Below are 17,662 nucleotides of genomic sequence, written 5' to 3' on the forward strand. Positions count from 1 at the left end.
CACGAGTGGCATTCACCAGTAACAAGCTGCTGCTGTCAAGCCAAAAAGACATTCGATCTATTACAAAAATGAGTCATGTAATATGTAAATTTCAGTGCCTGTGTGATTCAAAATATTTGGGGCAAATGTATCAACAGCATATTCTTTTGGTAATTCATAACACACAAGGAATTGACCATAGCCCACCAGCCTGTGTTTATAAAACCATGACAGTGTCCAATGTTAGATAGGATTCAGTGGTTGGACAATATTTGTTAAATCATCCAGAGTTTGCAAAGAATTCATGCTGACCAATTTATGATTACCAGGCAGATTCACAGTGTGGCACACTTATGTGTACTGGAAACTAATATATTAACACATTCTTTGCAGACAGAATGGTTTATACACACCACATTTCAACTCAACAAGATAGACAACAGCCTTCCTCTGGCTCATTTATTAGGATAATTCCTTTGCCAATCTGACTTGTTTAAAATTTAAAGAATATTGTCCTTCATTGCTAGAGGGATGATGTTTAAAAACAGTGAGGATATGGTCAGCTGCATAGGGTGCGAGTGGGGCCACATGTGGAGTACTGTATACAGTTTTGGTCTCCTTACTTGAGAAAGTACTATGAACTGGCATCAGAGAGGTTCACTAGCTTGATTCCAGAGTTGAGGGGGTTGGCTTATGAGGAGAGATTGGGTAGACTGGGACAAGACTCATTGGAATTTCAAACAACTCAAATAATGAAATGAATAGCTAAGCTTGAAGCAGGGAGGTTGTTTCCTGTGGCAGGTGAAACTATACCTAGGGAGCATAGCCTCAAAATAAAGCAGAGCAGATTGACGACTGAATTGAGAGACCTCTTACTTAGCAGGTTTTTAAAAAAATGTATTTACTTCATAGCAAGTGTTTAAAGTTACAGAGTGCTGAATTAGAATGTGGCAAAGCACATTATATCAATCAAGAACAAACACACATTTCTTTTACCTGAATAGCAAAGGTCCCAATTCCTCCAGATCCCCCGAGGATCAGAACCCTATAAATCGAGAAGTGAGCAAGGTCCAGCATTATGGCAGCCATTAACCTACACTTCCAATATACTAGGCATGAGAATATCTAACCAAAACGCTAACCATAAAGAAAACAGTTACTGAGTTCAGAGAATGTCAGCAATTATTTTGAAGAAGTGGATTCATTTATTGAATGTTTGCACTCTAGAAAAAAAATACAGAAGTGAGTAATGCAGTGGGATTCATGGGATAAATCTTTCAAAGGACCAGTCCAATTGGCCAGCCTCTGTGCTGTGAGATTTGAAGTGAATGACACGACAATGGTGCAAGACTCTCCCACCAGTCCAGGCTCCCTTTGCAATCCGCCCACCAACAATTCAATGAGAGGTAGACTTTCGAAAGCTGACTACCTGGATAGAGTCTGGCCCTTGGGTGGATAGGGCAGGGCAAATTAGGAGAAAGGAAACAGCAAAAGTAAAATAAATACCCAAGTCCCAAATTCTAAAACTTCCAATATTCCACAGTGACCTTAATACATTCAAAGCAAAGCTAAATAAATACGAGCGATTGAGAGGGAGAGAGGGTTATGTTGATGGGGTGCAATGAGGAGACTCATGTGAAGTAGACATGCTACAGTGTGGGATCTCAAGGTCTGATCTTGTGCTGTCATTGTGGTTCCTGTTTCATTATGGGAACTGCAATCATTACGAAAGGTACCAGTTAACGTATTCAATGAATAACAACTACATCACCTTTTCCCTTTGCAGTTGTTGTCTCTCAGTCCTCCATTATTCACCAATGCTGACCATGTTGTCAGAGCTACGTAAGGTAAAGCTGCAGCTTGGCTGTGACTGAGTGTTTTAGGCTTGTGGGCTATCTGGTATGAAACAAAACCACTGGTCAGGACCACAAGCTGAAGTTAAATGATTTGTTTTATCTTTCCCTCCGTGTCTGAGATGAAACAAACCTCTCTTCTGCTGGATTGCCCCTGCAAACAACATTATCATCCACAGACAGATAGTGTCAATGGTTCAGTGAGTAAATATCAAACCCAAGGACAGAAGATTCCATTTTCGACACCTGATCTGTACTGAAATAGTTGAAGTAAAAGTGGGGATACGAACATCAACCTGTGCCACTATTCTATTAGATCATAGAGGCGGGAATGATAGTGTCATTTAAGACATATCTAGACAGATACATGTTTGGGCAGGGAGCGAAGGGATACGGACCCTTAGAAAATAGGTGACAGATTTCAATAGAGAATCTGGATCGGCGCAAGCTTGGAGGGCCGAAGGGCCTGTTCTTGTGCTGTAATTTTCTTTGTTCTTAATCTGAGGGAGGAAGATATCATTTAGAGAATGGAGTTCAATATAAAAGGAAATCATCAATTTAATTCCATGGTCCAATCCACCTCTTGTATATTCTACTATAACACCAACACGGTCATAATCATCAATACAATAAAGCTCTATTCAGGTGAAATATAAAAATGTTATCGTGAATAAATGCAGCTCATACTTGTACATTTACTAAAATATAACAGTAGACTCGAAAGAGTGGCTTTAATCAAATGATGGATTGACATAAAATTTCTATCAACATATCTAGAACATAAATTTGTGACAGATTAATTTATAAGAAGGAAAACTAAATAAAAATGCATTTGTTTAAAGGTTATCTTACTAACCTACATTGTCAGAATGATAAAAATTCTAGCTTAGAAAACATTATTCTGAAATGATTATTTCCCGTATATTTAACATTTGCACTGTCATTTCATTAGAGGGCACTGTTTCCTAGTTTCACAAAACAACAAACAAAGGCTGCATATGCAGTTTGAGGAAGAATAGTGCTGCTGCCTATCTCGGATTATTACTTAGTAACCAGCATTCCCTCTGTGTTTTTCTCTCTGGCTGACAACTATCAACATTGACTGTTTATTCAACTTAAATCAGGTGATTTCCAATAAGTGTTTTCTGTCAAAAAAACTTATCCAATTATTTTCTCAGTGCTCCAAAGGAACCAATTTTCACAATCTTTTAGAATGACTCCTAGAAAAGTAACAATAATTGAAGCGTTTTCACACCATCCCTATTATTTCTAGTCGTAGACAGCTCTGCTAATAAATTATCTGGATAACACAGTTTCTCCAGAATTTCCAACTGAATTTCTTAATAAATAGATGGTCCTTGCTCTTGAACTCCACCACAACTAGACATATCCCTCTATCTCTCACTGTAAATGCTAAAATGCACAGCCTTTTGCCTGGACATGCAAGTGGAGCACCAGGGCACAACTGAGATATCTCAGAAGAAAGGAAGCATTTGATGGTCAATAAAACAACATTTAGTATTTGGTCTATTTTCCAGATTAGCAAGGACCATCCCAGGTCAGTGGCAGACATCAGCAGTAGGAACAGGGGTGAGCAATTTAGCACCTTCAGCCTGCTCCTCCTCCATTCCTTTAGCTCAGGGCGGAGCTGTACCATTACTCCATTTACAAATGCGTCTCTGCTGGATATCTCTGGGTATTCTTCCTGACAAAAATCCATTGATCACAGCCCTAAAAGCAATAGTTGATACAGCATCCACAGCCTTAAAGGAGTGAGAAATTCAGATCCCCTTTATCATGCCTCCTTTCCGATTCCCTTCCGAAGTGGCTCAGCATGCATTTTAAGATTACGTCCCTTCATTCTGAAATCCCTCATCAAAGGAAACATTTTCATAGATACTATCATGGGATTCTAAATGCCTCGATTAGATCTTCGCTCAGCCTTCTGTAGTTAATGGAACACAGGGTAAGCTTATCCAATTTTTTTCAAGCAATGGGATTGTTCTGATGAATCTGCATCAACCCCTCGCAGACCCCAATTGCTCCACCTCCAAGGCTAAAACATACTCCTCACAAAATGGTAGAATCCTTATGATATGGAAGCAGGTCATATGGTCCATACCGACCCTTTGAAGAACACCACACCCAGACACCACCTCCATCCCTGTAATCCTACATTTCCCATGGCTAATCCATCTAACCTGCATATCTTTGGACCGTGGGAGGAGCACCCAGAGGAAACCCATGCAGAAATTGGGAGAATGTGCAAACTCCACACAGTCACCTGAGGATGGAATTGAACCCAGGTCCTTGACGCTGTGAGACAACAGTGCTAACCACTGAGCCACCAAAACTGAACACACTACTCAAGATAAAGTTCCATGCAACTAATATATCAATTCTTCCTGAATGCATTCCACCCTCTTAAGGTAAGGGCTAATGTCCACTTAGGATTTACTCCCAACTCTATCAGCAGGAGACCTTTAGACAATGAGTATGATCTTTCCTCCTTGGGCCCAAAGAGGACGATTTCACATAGTGGAGAAAGTGAGGACTGCAGATGCTGGAGATCAGAGTCGAGAGTGTGGTGCTAGAAAAGCACAGCAGGTCAGGCTGTTCATCAAGAATCAGGCTTATGGGCCATGGAGAGATAAATGGGAGGGGGGTGGGGTTGGGGGAAAGGGAGCTGAGAATGTGATAGGTAGATGAAGGTGAGGGAGAAGGTGATAGGTCGGAGAGGAGGGTAGACAGAAAAGGTGATGACAGGTCAGGAGGGCAGTGCCAATTTAGAGGTTTGGCCATGGGATAATGTAGGGGGAGGGAAATGAGTAAACTGTTGAAATCCACATTGATCTTGTATGTTGCAGGAATATGTAGCATTCTTCCTCCAGGTGTCAGGTGGTAAGAGTTTGGTGATGGAAGAGGCCCAGGACCTGCGTATTCTTGGCAGAATGGGAGGGGGAGTTGAAGTGTTCACAGTATCAAGTCCCAAGCCTCCAATTCAGCATAGCGCTCCTGACCTGTCCATCACCTTTCCCATCTACCTGCTCCACCCTCCTCTCCGACCTATCATCTTCTCCCCCACCTTCATCTACCTATCACATTCTCAGCTCCCTTTCCCCCAATCCCACCCTCTCCCATCTATCGCTCGGCACACCCCACCTCGGCCCACAAGCCTCATTCCTGACGAAGGGCTCATGCCCGAAACATTAATTCTCCGGCTCCTTGGATGCTGCCTGACCTGCTGAGCTTTTCCAGCACCACACTCTCAACTCTAACTTCACACTGTGCTGAGCAGACACTAGATGGTTTTAGTTGAAGTGGTGTTTGAAGCAAAAGACTGAACTAACAGTAGTTTTTCTTACAGCTCTCGCTGGAGACAGGCAGCATGCTCTCTTTACATGACATGGATTTTTGATTTCATTCTGCTGTCATAGTAAACATGCGTGCCCTACACATGCCACCTTAATACCACATCAATAGCCCAAATAAATTAGTCAATTCATTTTTGACAAACAGAATTGTTTTGATTGGGAATGGTCATGGTGAGTTAGTGCAGCAGTATACTGTACACAGTGGAAACCGAGCTGTGATAGGGAAAGCAACTCCAGTCTCGACAACTAATGAAAAGACACAGAAGGGGAGAAGGATCAATTTGGGGAAATCTCCAACTTTAAAATCTTCGAGGCCAGTTCTCCTATCTATCTTCGGTGTCTCCTAGATTACATCCAGAACAAAACATCAAGGCAGTGAAACTGTTTGGAAAGAAGATGCGTCATCCCCATTATTTGCCAGGAGAAAAGGACAAGGAGTTATAATAATTAGCCGTGAAACGTTCTTTCTTATCGTACCTCATTTGCACTTGCCACAACAAATTCTGCCAACGTTCCCTGTTTCCAGGGTGGCAGCGCCGCCCAAACCTGCAAAGAAAACAAAGGAAGCGGTTCAGATGTTCAGCAAGTGTCACGCTCACCTAAAGAGTAGGAATAAACTGGTCATTTTCTGATTGACAGCCAGTGACTACTGGGGTACCACAGACTACTGGTGCTTGGACCCCAGCTACTCATAATAAACATTAATGATCTGGATGAGGGAACTAAATATAATATCTCCAAGTTTGCAAATGCTGCAAAGCTGGGTAGAAGGGTGAACCATGAGGAGGAGACAGAGAAACTTCACTGTGATTTGGGCAAGCTGAGCGAATAGGTAAATACATGGCAAATGAACGATAATGTGTATAAATGTGAGGCTATCTACTTTGGTAGCCAAAAACTGGAAAGCACGTTATTATATGAATGGCTATATTTTGGGAAAGGGATGATGCAATGAGACCTGGGTGCCTTTGTACACCAGTCGCTGAAAGCAAGCATGCATATGCAGCAGGCAGTGAAAAGGGAAATGGTAGGGTGGCCTTCATAGAGAGAGGATTCAAGTATAGGAGCAGGGAAGTCTTGTACAGGGTCTTGCTGAGATCACACCTTGAGTATTGTGTGCAGTTTTGGTCTCTTTACCTGAGGATGGATGTTCTGCTATGAAGGCAGTGCAACAAAGGTTTGCCAGATTGATTCCTGGGATGAGAGAACTGACATATGAAAAGGAACCGGATTGGTTAGGATTATGTTCACTGGGGCTTAGAAGAATGAGAGACAATCTCATAGAAACATATAAAATTCTAACAGGATTATACAGGGTGAACACAGGAGGATGTTCCAGTGACTGGGATGTCTAAAATTAGGGGTCACAGGTTTAGGACATGCAATTGGCCCTTTAAAACTGAGATGAGGAGACATTTCTTCACTCAGAGAGTGGTGAGCCTGTGGAATTCTCTGGCACAGAAAATGGTTTAGGCCAAAACATTGACCATTAACAAGGAGTTAGATACAGTTCTTCGGACTAAAGGGATCAAAAGGAATGGGGAGGTGAATGAGGAGCAGTGGGGTCCCTCAATCTGCATTAATCTGTGTAAGCTGAAGGCAGTAACTACTGACTGCCATCTTTCGCTCACTTCTGAAACACTCTCCTGTCCTTCAGCTCCCTCCAATTCCAGAAACCACCCACTATCCCGAACAACACTCATATTAGGGTCTGGATAATCCTAATGGAAAGACCACCAGCAGCCAATCAGCTGCCTCATTGATGTCTGATTCAGTCAGCTCTCTGATAATGGCAGGCTGCAGATAGGGCTTCTGTGGCACAATGGTTACATTCCCACCCCTGGGCCAGAAAGTCCAGGTTTGATTCCAACCTCTCCAGACATACAACTGATTAAAGTAACTAGGCCCTAGCAGTCTCTACTGAAATCAACTGCAGTGAGGAGCACAGGGCTGTCCTGAGGCTATATAAATGCAAAAGTAAAACAAAGAACTGCAAATGCTGACAATCTGAAACAAAAACAGAAACTGTTGGCGAAACTCAGCATTACTGGCAGCATCTGTGGGGAGAAAGCGAGTTAACATTGCATATCTGTTGAGTTCTGTTATAGAGTCACTGGACTCAAAACGTTAACACTGCTTTCTTCCCACAGAGGCTCCAAAGGAGCCTTCCACATCCATCAAAGTTTCACCTGCACTTCCACATATCATTTACTCTATCCGTTGCTCCCTATACAGTCTCCTTTACATTGGGGAAACAGGACACCTACTTGCCGAGCGCTTCAGAGAATATCTCTGGGACACCCGCACCAACCAACTCCACCACCCCATGGCCAAACAGTTCAACTTCCTCTCCCGCTCCACCAAGGACATGCAGGTCCTGGGCCTCCACCATCACCACTCCCTAACCACGTAATGCCTGGAGGAAGAACGCCTCATTTTCCACCTCGGGACCTTCCAACTCCATGGTTTCAATGTGGATTTCAGTAGTTTCCTACTTTCTCCTCCCCCCACCTTATCCCAGATCCAACTTTCCAACATGGCATCACCCTCATGAACGTCCTACCTGTCCATCTTCCTTCCCACCTATCCGTTCCACCCTCCTCTCTGACCTATCACCACTACCTGCGTCTACCTATCCCCCAGTTCCACACCCCTACCATTTATCTCTCCACCCCCTCAGCTCACAGCCTCATTCCTGATGAAGGGCTTTTGCCCAAAATGTCGAGTCTCCTGCTCCTCCGATGCTGCCTGACCTGCCGTGCTTTTCCATCACATCTCTTTCTTCCCACAGATACTGCCAGAGTTTCGCCAGCAGTTTCAGTTTTTATTATAGATAAATACAAGTTTTTTGATTAGATTAGATTAGATTACAGTGTGGAAACAGGCCCTTCGGCCCAACAAGTCCACACCGACCCACCGAAGCGTAACCCACCCATACCCCTACATTTACCCCTTACCTAACACTACGGGCAATTTAGCATGGCCAATTCACCTGACCTGCACATCTTTGGACTGTGGGAGGAAACCGGAGCACCCGGAGGAAACCCACGCAGACACGGGGAGAACGTGCAAACTCCACACAGTCAGTCGCCTGGGGCGGGAATTGAACCCGGGTCTCTGGCGCTGTGAGGCAGCAGTGCTAACCACTGTGCCACCGTGCCGCCCTTTCTTTCTCTTTCTCTTTCTTCCACAGATGATGACGACACAGGAACAGGAGTAAGCCACTCAGCCCCTTGAGCCTGTTCTATGTCTAATCTGTGGCCTAACTCCATATTGTTGCCTTTGGCCCATATCTCCAAGTACCTTTCCTTAACAAAAAAAATTACCTATCTCAGATTTACATTAATAACTGATCCAGCATCCACTGCCGGTTGTGGAAGAGAGTTCCAAGCATCTTAAAAAATAAAGGGCGGCATGGTGGCTCAATGGTTAGCACGGCTGCCTCACAGCTCCAGGGTTACTGATTTGATTCTAGCCTCGGATGACTGTCCATGTGAAGTTTGCACATTCTCCCTGTCTCTGTGCAGGTTTCCTCTGGATGTTCTGGTTTCCTCCCTCAGTCCAAAGATGTGCAGGTTATGTGGACTGGCCATGTTAAATTGCCCAAAGTTCCCAGGGGCATGTGCGTGGTAGATAGATCAGCTATGAGAATTGCAGAGTTATGGGGATAGGGTGGGATGCCCTTCAGAGGTTCAGTGCAGACTCGATGGGCTGAATGGCCTCTTTCCACACTGTCGGGATTCTCTGATTCTATTTACTACCCTTTGTGCGTAGAAGTGCTTCCTAACAACTCTGGGTTTTGGAGCTTAACATCAGAGTATCTCTGCCAGTTTCTATGTTCAGAGTAAGAGGCTTGTTCAAACACACACAGTAACACAATCCACATCACCTCGTCTCCAGGTTTGAAATAAGACACATCCAGTCCAGTTTCCATGACAACACCGGAGACATCTCGGCCCAGAATGAGAGGAAATTCACTCCCGGCAGCTTTTATATGCAATGGGTCACGTCTCACTTGAAGTGCAGCTGCACCATAACCATCTTTAAGAAATAACAAAACAATCCAGGCTATTGGTCACAACCGACTAGTACAGTACTTAAAATAAATCCAGTACATCTACAACAGAAAAACAGTAACTAAAACACAAGCAAAATACTGCGGAAGCTGGAAATCTGAAATAAAAGCAGAAAACGCTGGAGAAATTCAGCAGGTCTGCTAGCACCTGTAGAGAGAGATATGGAGTTAATGTTTTTGGGTCCAGTGTAACTCTTCCTCTGTGGTCTGTGTTTATTATTCCACGTTGCTATCTGTCTCTTTCTTGGCCTCTCTCGAAACCTGAAGTTCTGAAGGGCCTCGTTCTGAACTGTGACAATGCTGTAACTCTCCAAAGCAATGTGCTTAGCCTGAGCCCAGCACTCGGCTACACAGCCATCTGATCCTTGCCCACGAACATAACACCGAGGCAGAAAGGCAGTAAGTTTAAAATGAAGTCATTTGAAGTTAAGGAAGGGCAGACAAGAATGTAAAGATGATGGACTAATGATGTTAATTCAAGATGGGATCAGTATCTTCACAATATGATAATAAGCTACTGATTAATAATAATCAGCATGGTGGCTCAGTGGTTAGCACTGCGGTCCCACAGTGGAAGAGATCCAGGTTCGATTCCAGCATCAGGGACTGTGTGGAGTTTGCACATTCTCCCTGTGTCTGTGTGGGCTTCCTCCAGGTGCTCTGGTTTCCTCCCACAGTCCAAAGATGTGCAGGTTAGGTGGGTTAACTATGGTAAATGTGATGTTATGGGGATAGGATGGGATGCTCTTTGCAGGGTCAGTGCAGACTCGTTCGGCTAAAAGGCCTCTCTCTGCACTGTAGGAATATTATGATTTGGTGTGCGAGGATCTCAGACTAGAAAAACAAAGCATCTAATCTCTTTGATTGGAATTAAGAAACAGCGAGGGGCAACAGACATGAGAGAAATATGGAGTATGTGCAACAGGGTTTTTTTATAGAGAGGTTAAATCGTCTGAGCAATAAAGCTGTGAAGGATGAGTTTCTGGAGTGCCATAGGGATAGAATTCTCCAGCACCACGTTGCATAGCAGATGAGAGTTCAGGCTACAACAGTGCTCTGTTCTGAAGAAGACTCAGTGGACCCGAACCATTAACCCTGCTTTCTCACAGCAGATGCTGCAGATGAGTTTTTCTATCAAGTTTTGTTTTGTTTCTGACTCTCAGCATCTGCAGTTCTCGGTATTTTTGTTTAGAGTGCAGGCTTTTCTAATTCAAGTACTATGTGATGCAAAAAAAAGACAAATTACTAATTTTATTGTAAAAGTCACTATTAGGATGACTGACTGCAACATGATTGAATTTTACATTAAGTTTGACAGTAAGGTAGTTAAATCTGATGCAAGGATGTTAATATGGGATAAGAGAAATTCTTTAGGCACAAGGCTCAATTTGGCTGAACTGGATTGGGAAAATGCATCAATTGCCTGACTATACATCGGCAATGGACAGTCTTTAAAGAACTGTTACATGATTTACATTCCTGCAACGTGCACAAACTCAGAAAGTATCTGTCACTGTATCTGAAATCAGAAGTTAAGGATTGTATAAGATTAAACGACTCATAAAGTGGCCAGAAATTGTTACAAACGTAAGGATTGTCAAATGTTTTAGAATACAGCAAAGGAGAACTAGGAACTGATAAGAAAGAATACAGCTAAATTAAATATAGCAAAAGAAACATTAAAATGGATTTATGATAGGTACATAAAAAGAAAACATTTGACCAAGAGAAACATGGGTTTATTAAACAGCATCAGGAATATTTATAATCGATAATAGAGAAATGGAATAGAAGCTAAATGTTGTCTCATTTCCCTGGGAAAGATAGAAGAAATCTCCCAGAGTTAGACATCCCAGTGCCTAAAGAGAATGAGGAGTTGAAGGAAAGTAATATTGATATTAATGGGGCTGACAGTTGCCATGTCCCTGGGTCCTGATTGGCTGCATCCCACCATATTGAAGGAAGTGGCTATAGAGATAGTCACAACATTGGGCATCATCTTCCAAAACTACATAGATAACTACATAGATTCTGAAAAGATTCTTGCCAAGTGGAAGCTTCCCACTATTTCAGAAAGGAGCAAGGAAACAAGATATTTACATCAGTAGCAGGGAAATCGTTGGAAGATGTCATAAAGGACATTTAAGATGTTCTGAGGAAGGGTCACTTGACAAGCGTTAACTCTGATTTCGCTCCACAGATGCAGCCAGACCTGAGCTTTTCCAGCAATGTTTTGTGTGTGTGTGTGTGTGTGTGTGTGTGTGTGTGTGTGTGTGTGTGTGTATATAAAATAGACACTTGGATTAAAAAAAATGTGACTGGGCATAGTTAGCATGGATTTGCAAATGAAAAATTAGAACATAGAACAGTACAGCACAGAACAGGCCCTTCAGCCCACGATGTTGTGCCGACCATTGATCCTCATGTGAGGTAAACTTAATGTACGAACTCTCAAATTTCTGTGTCCATATGCATGTCCAGCAGTCTCTTAAATATCCCCAATGACCTCGCTTCCACAACTGCTGCAGGCAACGCATTCCATGCTCTCACAACTCTCTGCGTAAAGAACCCGCCTCTGACATCCCCTCTATACTTTCCGCCAAACAGCTTAAAACTATGACCCCTCGTGTTAACAATTTCTGCTCTGGGAAAAAGTCTCTGGCTATCAACTCTATCTATGCCTCTCATTATCTTGTACACCTCAATTAGGTCCCCTCTCTTCCTCCTTTTTTCCAATGAAAAAAGTCCAAGCTCAGTAAACCTATCTTCGTAAGATAAGCCCTCCAGTCCAGGCAGCATCCTGGTAAATCTCCTCTGAACCCTCTCCAAAGCATCTACATCTTTCCTATAATAGGGCAACCAGAACTGGACACAGTATTCCAAGTGCGGTCTAACCAAAGTTTTATAGAGCTGCAACAAGATCTCACGGCTCTTAAACTCAATCCCCCTGTTAATGAAAGCCAAAATACCATATGCTTTCTTAACAACCCTGTCCACCTGGGTGGCAATTTTAAGGGATCTATGTACCTGCACACCAAGATCCCACTGTTCCTCCACAGTGCCAAGAATCCTGTCTTTAATCCTGTACTCAACTTTCAAGTTCGACCTTCCAAAATGCATCACCTCACATTTATCCAGGCTGAACTCCATCTGCCACCTCTCAGCCCATCTCTGCATCCTGTCAATGTCACACTGCAGCCTACAACAGTCCTCTATACTGTCAACGACACCTCCAACCTTTGTGTCATCTGCAAACTCATCCTTCAATTTCCTCATCAAAGTCATTAATAAAAATTACAAAGAGTAGAGGCCCAAGTTCAGAGCCCTGTGGAACACCACTCACCACTGACTTCCAGGCAGAATACTTTCCTTCCACTACCACTCGCTGTCTTCTCTCGACCAGCCAGTTCTGTATCCAGACAGCTAAATTTCCCTGTATCCCATTCCTCCTGACCTTCTGAACGAGCCTACCATGGGGAAACTTATCAAATGCCTTGTTGAAGTCCATATACACCACATCCACCTCATCAACCTGTCTAGTAACATCCTCAAAGAACTCAATAAGATTTTTGAGGCATGACCTGCCCCTCACAAAGCCGTGCTGACTGCATTTAGTCAAGCCATGCTCTTCCAGATGGTCGTAAATCCTATCCCTCAGAATCCTTTCTAACGCCTTGTAGACGACAGATGTGAGACTGACTGGTCTGTAATTGCCAGGGATTTCCCTATTTCCTTTCTTGAAGAGAGGAATTATATTTGCCTCTCTCCAGTCCTCAGGTATGACTCCGGTGGAGAGCGAGGATGCAAAGATCTTCGCAAGCGGCGAAGCAATCACATTTCTCGCTTCCCAAAGCAGCCGAGAACAAATCTGGTCTAGCCCTGGCGACTTGTCAATCTTAATGTTTGTCAAACTTTTCAGCACATCAGCTTCCTCAATCTCTATCCGTTCCAGCATGCTTACCTGCTCCTCAATGGTTTCATTCACTACAAGGTCCTTTTCCTTAGTAAAGACAGAAGCAAAAACCTCATTTTGGGCTTCCCCTACCACCTCAGATTCTATACACAAGTTCCCTATGCTATCCCTGATCGACCCTACTCTTTCTTTGATCATTCTCTTATTCCTCACATACGTGTAAAATGCCTTTGGATTCTCCCTAATCCTTCCTGCCAAGCCTTTTTCGTGCCCCCTCCTGGCTCTCCTCAGACCTATTTGGAGCTCCTTCCTCGCCTGCCTGTAATCCTCTAGAGCTGAGCAAGACACTTGCTTCCTCCACCTTATGTAAGCTGCCTTCTTTTTTTTTGTGTTAGATAACTTGAGAGTTTTATAAGACCATAAGAAACAGGAACAGGAGTAGGCTATTTGGCCCCTCGAGGCTGCTCTGCCATTCAATAGGATCTTGGCTGATTCGTTGCCATTTCCTGCCTTTTCTCCATAACCTTTGATTCCATACTGAACAAGAATTTATCTCAGCCTTCAATACATATAAGGACTCTGCCCCCACTGCTCTCTGCAGTAACAAGTTCCAAGGACTCTCAACCCTCAGAGAGAAGAAATTTCTTATCATGTCAGTCTTCAATTGGCACCACTTTATTCTGTGATTCTGCCCTCTGGTCCTGAACTCTCCCATGAGGGGGAACAATCTCTCAACACTGACCCTGTCAAGCCCCTCAAGAATCCAATCCAGTGAGATCACCTCTCATTCTTCTAAACTCCAGTGAATTGAGTCCCAACCTGTTTAACGTTTGCTCATAAGACATTCCCTCAGGAACCATGCTGGTGAACCTTCTCTGAGCTGTCTCCAATTAAATAACATATTCTCCTAAAAAAGGTGACCAAACTGCTCTCAGTACTCCAGATGTGGTTTCACCAGCAACTTGTACAGTTGCATCAAGATTTCACTCCCCTAATGCACCTTAATAAAACCCAACATTCCATTCACCTTCGTGATTACCTACTACACCTGTGTGCTAGTTTTTCCAAGGGTGTTACAAACCAAATCAATAAAGGGGAGCTGACGGATATAGTATATTTGGATTGTCAGAAGGCTTTTGATAAGGTCCTCCACAGTAAAACCAAAGCACATGATATGAGGTAGTGTATTGGCTTGGATTAAGGATTGGCTACCAAACAGAAAATCGTCTGCAGTGGTTCAAGAAGGTAGCTTACCACCACCTTCTCAAATGCAACTAATGACGGCCTAGCCAGTGACACCTATGTCCCTGAAGTGAATAAAAATAAAAATAAATTCTCATATTGGCAGGATGTAGCTAGTGGGGTACAGTGAGGATCAGTACTTGGGTCTCAGCTGTACATAATGTTTATCCATGATCTGGATGTGAGATGAAGGGTTCTTGTGACAAGTGGCAGTGGCACAGTGGTAGTGTCCCTGACTCTGAGGTCTGGGTTTAGGTCCACCTGCTTCAGGGGTGTATCGTAACACATTGGGACATGGGGACCAAATGTAGTATTTACAAATTTGTAGATGATGTAAAGTTTAGCAAAAAATTGCATCATGAGAGATGTGTTGAGCCTTTTCCGGAGGATTTGGACAGGCTGAGTGTTTGGCCAATAACATGGCAAATGGAATATCAAGTGGAAAATATGAGGTAATCTACTTTGGTAGGGACTATAGATGCTTTGAGTATTTCTTAAACTATGAGAGGTTAGAAAGTATAGATGTACAAGGACTCGGATATCCTTGTCAATAAGTCACTGAAGGCTAACATGCAGGTGCAGCAAACTATGAGGAGGGCTATTGGAATGTTAGCATTTATTATAAGAGGATTTGAGTACAGGATTAGTGAAGTCTTGCTTCAATTGTAAGGGAGCTTGGTGAGGGACACAGGAGCCTGTTCCACCATTCAATGAGATGATGGCTGATCTGTGACCTAACTCCATGTACATGCCTTTGGCCCAAATGCCTGAATATCAATTAATCTACATCAGGTTTAAAATTAGCAATTGATCTAGCATCCAATGCTGTTTGTGGAAGAGAGTTTCAAGCATCTACCACTCTGTGTGAAGAAGTGCTTTCTTACATCTCTCCTGAATTATCTGCTTTGAAATAACATGTGAAGTTTTGGCTTATTTACCGCAGCAAAGATATTAATGTCATATAGGAACTGTAATGAAGGTTCACCAAACTTGTTCCTGGATTGGTGGGACTGTCCAATGAAGAGCAGTTAAGAGGTGGGGGTAAAAGAGGGGGAGGTGTGGCATTGCTTGTCAAAGATAGTATTACAGCGGTGGAAAGGACGATGGATGAAGACTCGCCATCTGAGGTAGTTTGGGTTGAGGTTAGGAATAGGAAAGGTGAGGTCACCCTGTTAGGAGTTTTCTACAGGCCTCCTAATAGTTCTAGAGACATAGAAGAAAGGATTGCGAGGATGATTCAGGAGAAGAGTGAAAGTAACAGGGTGGTTGTTAGGGGGGACTTTAACTTTCCAGATATTGACTGGGAAAGCTATAGCTCGGGTTCGTTAGATGGGTCGGTGTTTGTCCAATGTGTGCAGGAGGGTTTCCTGACACAATATGTAGACAGGCCAACAAGAGATGAGGCCATACTGGATTTGGTTCTGGGTAACGAACCAGGCCAGGTGTTAGAATTAGAGGTAGGTGAGCACTTTGGGGACAGTGACCACAATTCGGTGACTTTTACTCCAGTGATGGAGAGGGATAAGTGTGCACTGCAGGGCAAGAGTTATAGCTGGGGGCAGGGAAATTATGATGCGGTGAGGCACGACTTAGGATGCATGGTTTGGAAAAGTAGGCTTCATGTGAAGGGTGCAATTGATATGTGGAGCTTGTTCAAGGAGCAACTATTGAGTGTCCTTGATAAGTATGTGCCCGTCAGGCAGGGAGGAAAGAATCGTGTGAGGGAGCTGTGGTTTAATAAGGAATTGGAATCCCTTGTTAAAGGGAAGAGGGCGGCCTATGTAAAGATGAGGCGTGAAGGTTCAATTGGGGCGATTAAGAGTTATAAGGTAGCCAGGAAGGATCTGAAGAGAGAGCTAAGAGCAGCAAGGAGGGGACATGAAAAGTCCTTAGTTGGTAGGATTAGGGAAAACCCAAAGGCTTTCTATAGGTATGTCAGGAATAAAAGAATGACTAGGGTAGGAATAGGTACAGTCAAGGATAGTAGTGGGAAGTTGCGTGTGGAAGCTGAAGAGATTGGGGAGACACTGAATGAATACTTTTCGTCAGTATTCACTCAGGAACAGGACATTGTGACTCAGCATTCACATCGGCAACAATTAATTAGAATGGACGGCTTTGAAGTATGTAGGGAAGAGGTGTTGGAAATTCTGGGAAGGGTGAAAATAGATAAGTCCCCTGGGCCTGATGGCATTTATCCTAGGATTCTCTGGGAAGCAAGGGAGGAGATTGCAGAGCCATTGGCCTTGATTTTTATGTCCTTGTTGTCTACAGGAATAGTGCCAGAAGACTGGAGGATAGCAAATGTGGTTCCCCTGTTCAAGAAGGGGAGTAGGGATAACCCTAGTAACTATAGGCCGGTGAGTCTCACTTCTATTGTGGGCAAAGTCTTAGAGAGAATTGTAAGGGATAGGATTTATGAACATCTGGATAGGAATAATGTGATCAAAGATAGTCAGCATGGTTTTGTGAAGGCCACCTCGTGCCTCACAAACCTTATTGAATTCTTTGAGAAGGTGACTAAGGTGGTGGACGAGGGTAAAGCGGTAGATGTGGTGTATATGGATTTTAGTAAGGCGTTTGATAAGGTTCCCCATGGTAGGCTACTGTAAAAAATACGGAGGTCTGGCATTGAGGGTGAGTTGGAGGTGTGGATTAGGAATTGGCTGGCTGGAAGAAGACAGAGAGTAGTAGTTGATGGTAAAGGTTCATCTTGGAGTGCAGTTACTAGCGGTGTTCCGCAAGGATCTGTTTTGGGACCATTGCTGTTTGTCATTTTTATAAATGACCTGGAGGAGGGGTTAGAAGGTTGGGTGAGCAAGTTTGCGGATGATACGAAAGTCGGTGGAGTTGTTGACAGTGAGGAAGGATGTGTCAGGTTACAGCGGGATATAGATAAGCAGCAGAGCTGGGCAGAAAGGTGGCAAATGGAGTTCAATGTAGGTAAGTGTGAGGTGATTCACTTTGGTAAGAGTAACAAAAAGATGGGGTACTGGGCTAATGGTCGGATACTTGGTAGTGTGGATGAGCAGAGGGATCTTGGTGTCCAGGTACACAGATCTCTGAAAGTTGCCACCCAGGTAAATAGTGCGGTGAAGAAGGCATATGGTGTACTGGCTTTTATTGGTAGAGGAATTGAGTTCCGGAGTCCTGAGGTCATGTTGCAGTTGTATAAGACTCTGGTGCGGCTGCATCTGGAGTATTGTGTGCAGTTTTGGTCGCCATA

The 17,662-nt window shown here is 43.6% G+C and overlaps 1 protein-coding gene across 1 annotated transcript in view; it reads right to left on the reverse strand.

The window, feature by feature from the left end:
• rtn4ip1 (reticulon 4 interacting protein 1) overlaps positions 1 to 17,662 on the reverse strand; it is a 51,929-nt gene that overhangs the window by 29,692 nt on the left and 4,575 nt on the right. Inside the window, exons 2-5 of the mRNA XM_043687051.2 lie at positions 9,096 to 9,247; positions 5,684 to 5,752; positions 1,751 to 1,875; positions 976 to 1,024 (exon numbers count right to left, since the gene is read on the reverse strand). Of these exons, the coding sequence (XP_043542986.2) occupies positions 976 to 1,024; positions 1,751 to 1,875; positions 5,684 to 5,752; positions 9,096 to 9,247 (395 nt within the window). The remainder of the gene's footprint in view (positions 1 to 975; positions 1,025 to 1,750; positions 1,876 to 5,683; positions 5,753 to 9,095; positions 9,248 to 17,662) is intronic.

Source organism: Chiloscyllium plagiosum, unplaced genomic scaffold, assembly GCF_037043375.1.
Source record: "Chiloscyllium plagiosum isolate Xiang-an unplaced genomic scaffold, Cpla_swu_hap1 HiC_scaffold_3, whole genome shotgun sequence".
Classification (NCBI taxonomy): domain Eukaryota; kingdom Metazoa; phylum Chordata; class Chondrichthyes; order Orectolobiformes; family Hemiscylliidae; genus Chiloscyllium; species Chiloscyllium plagiosum.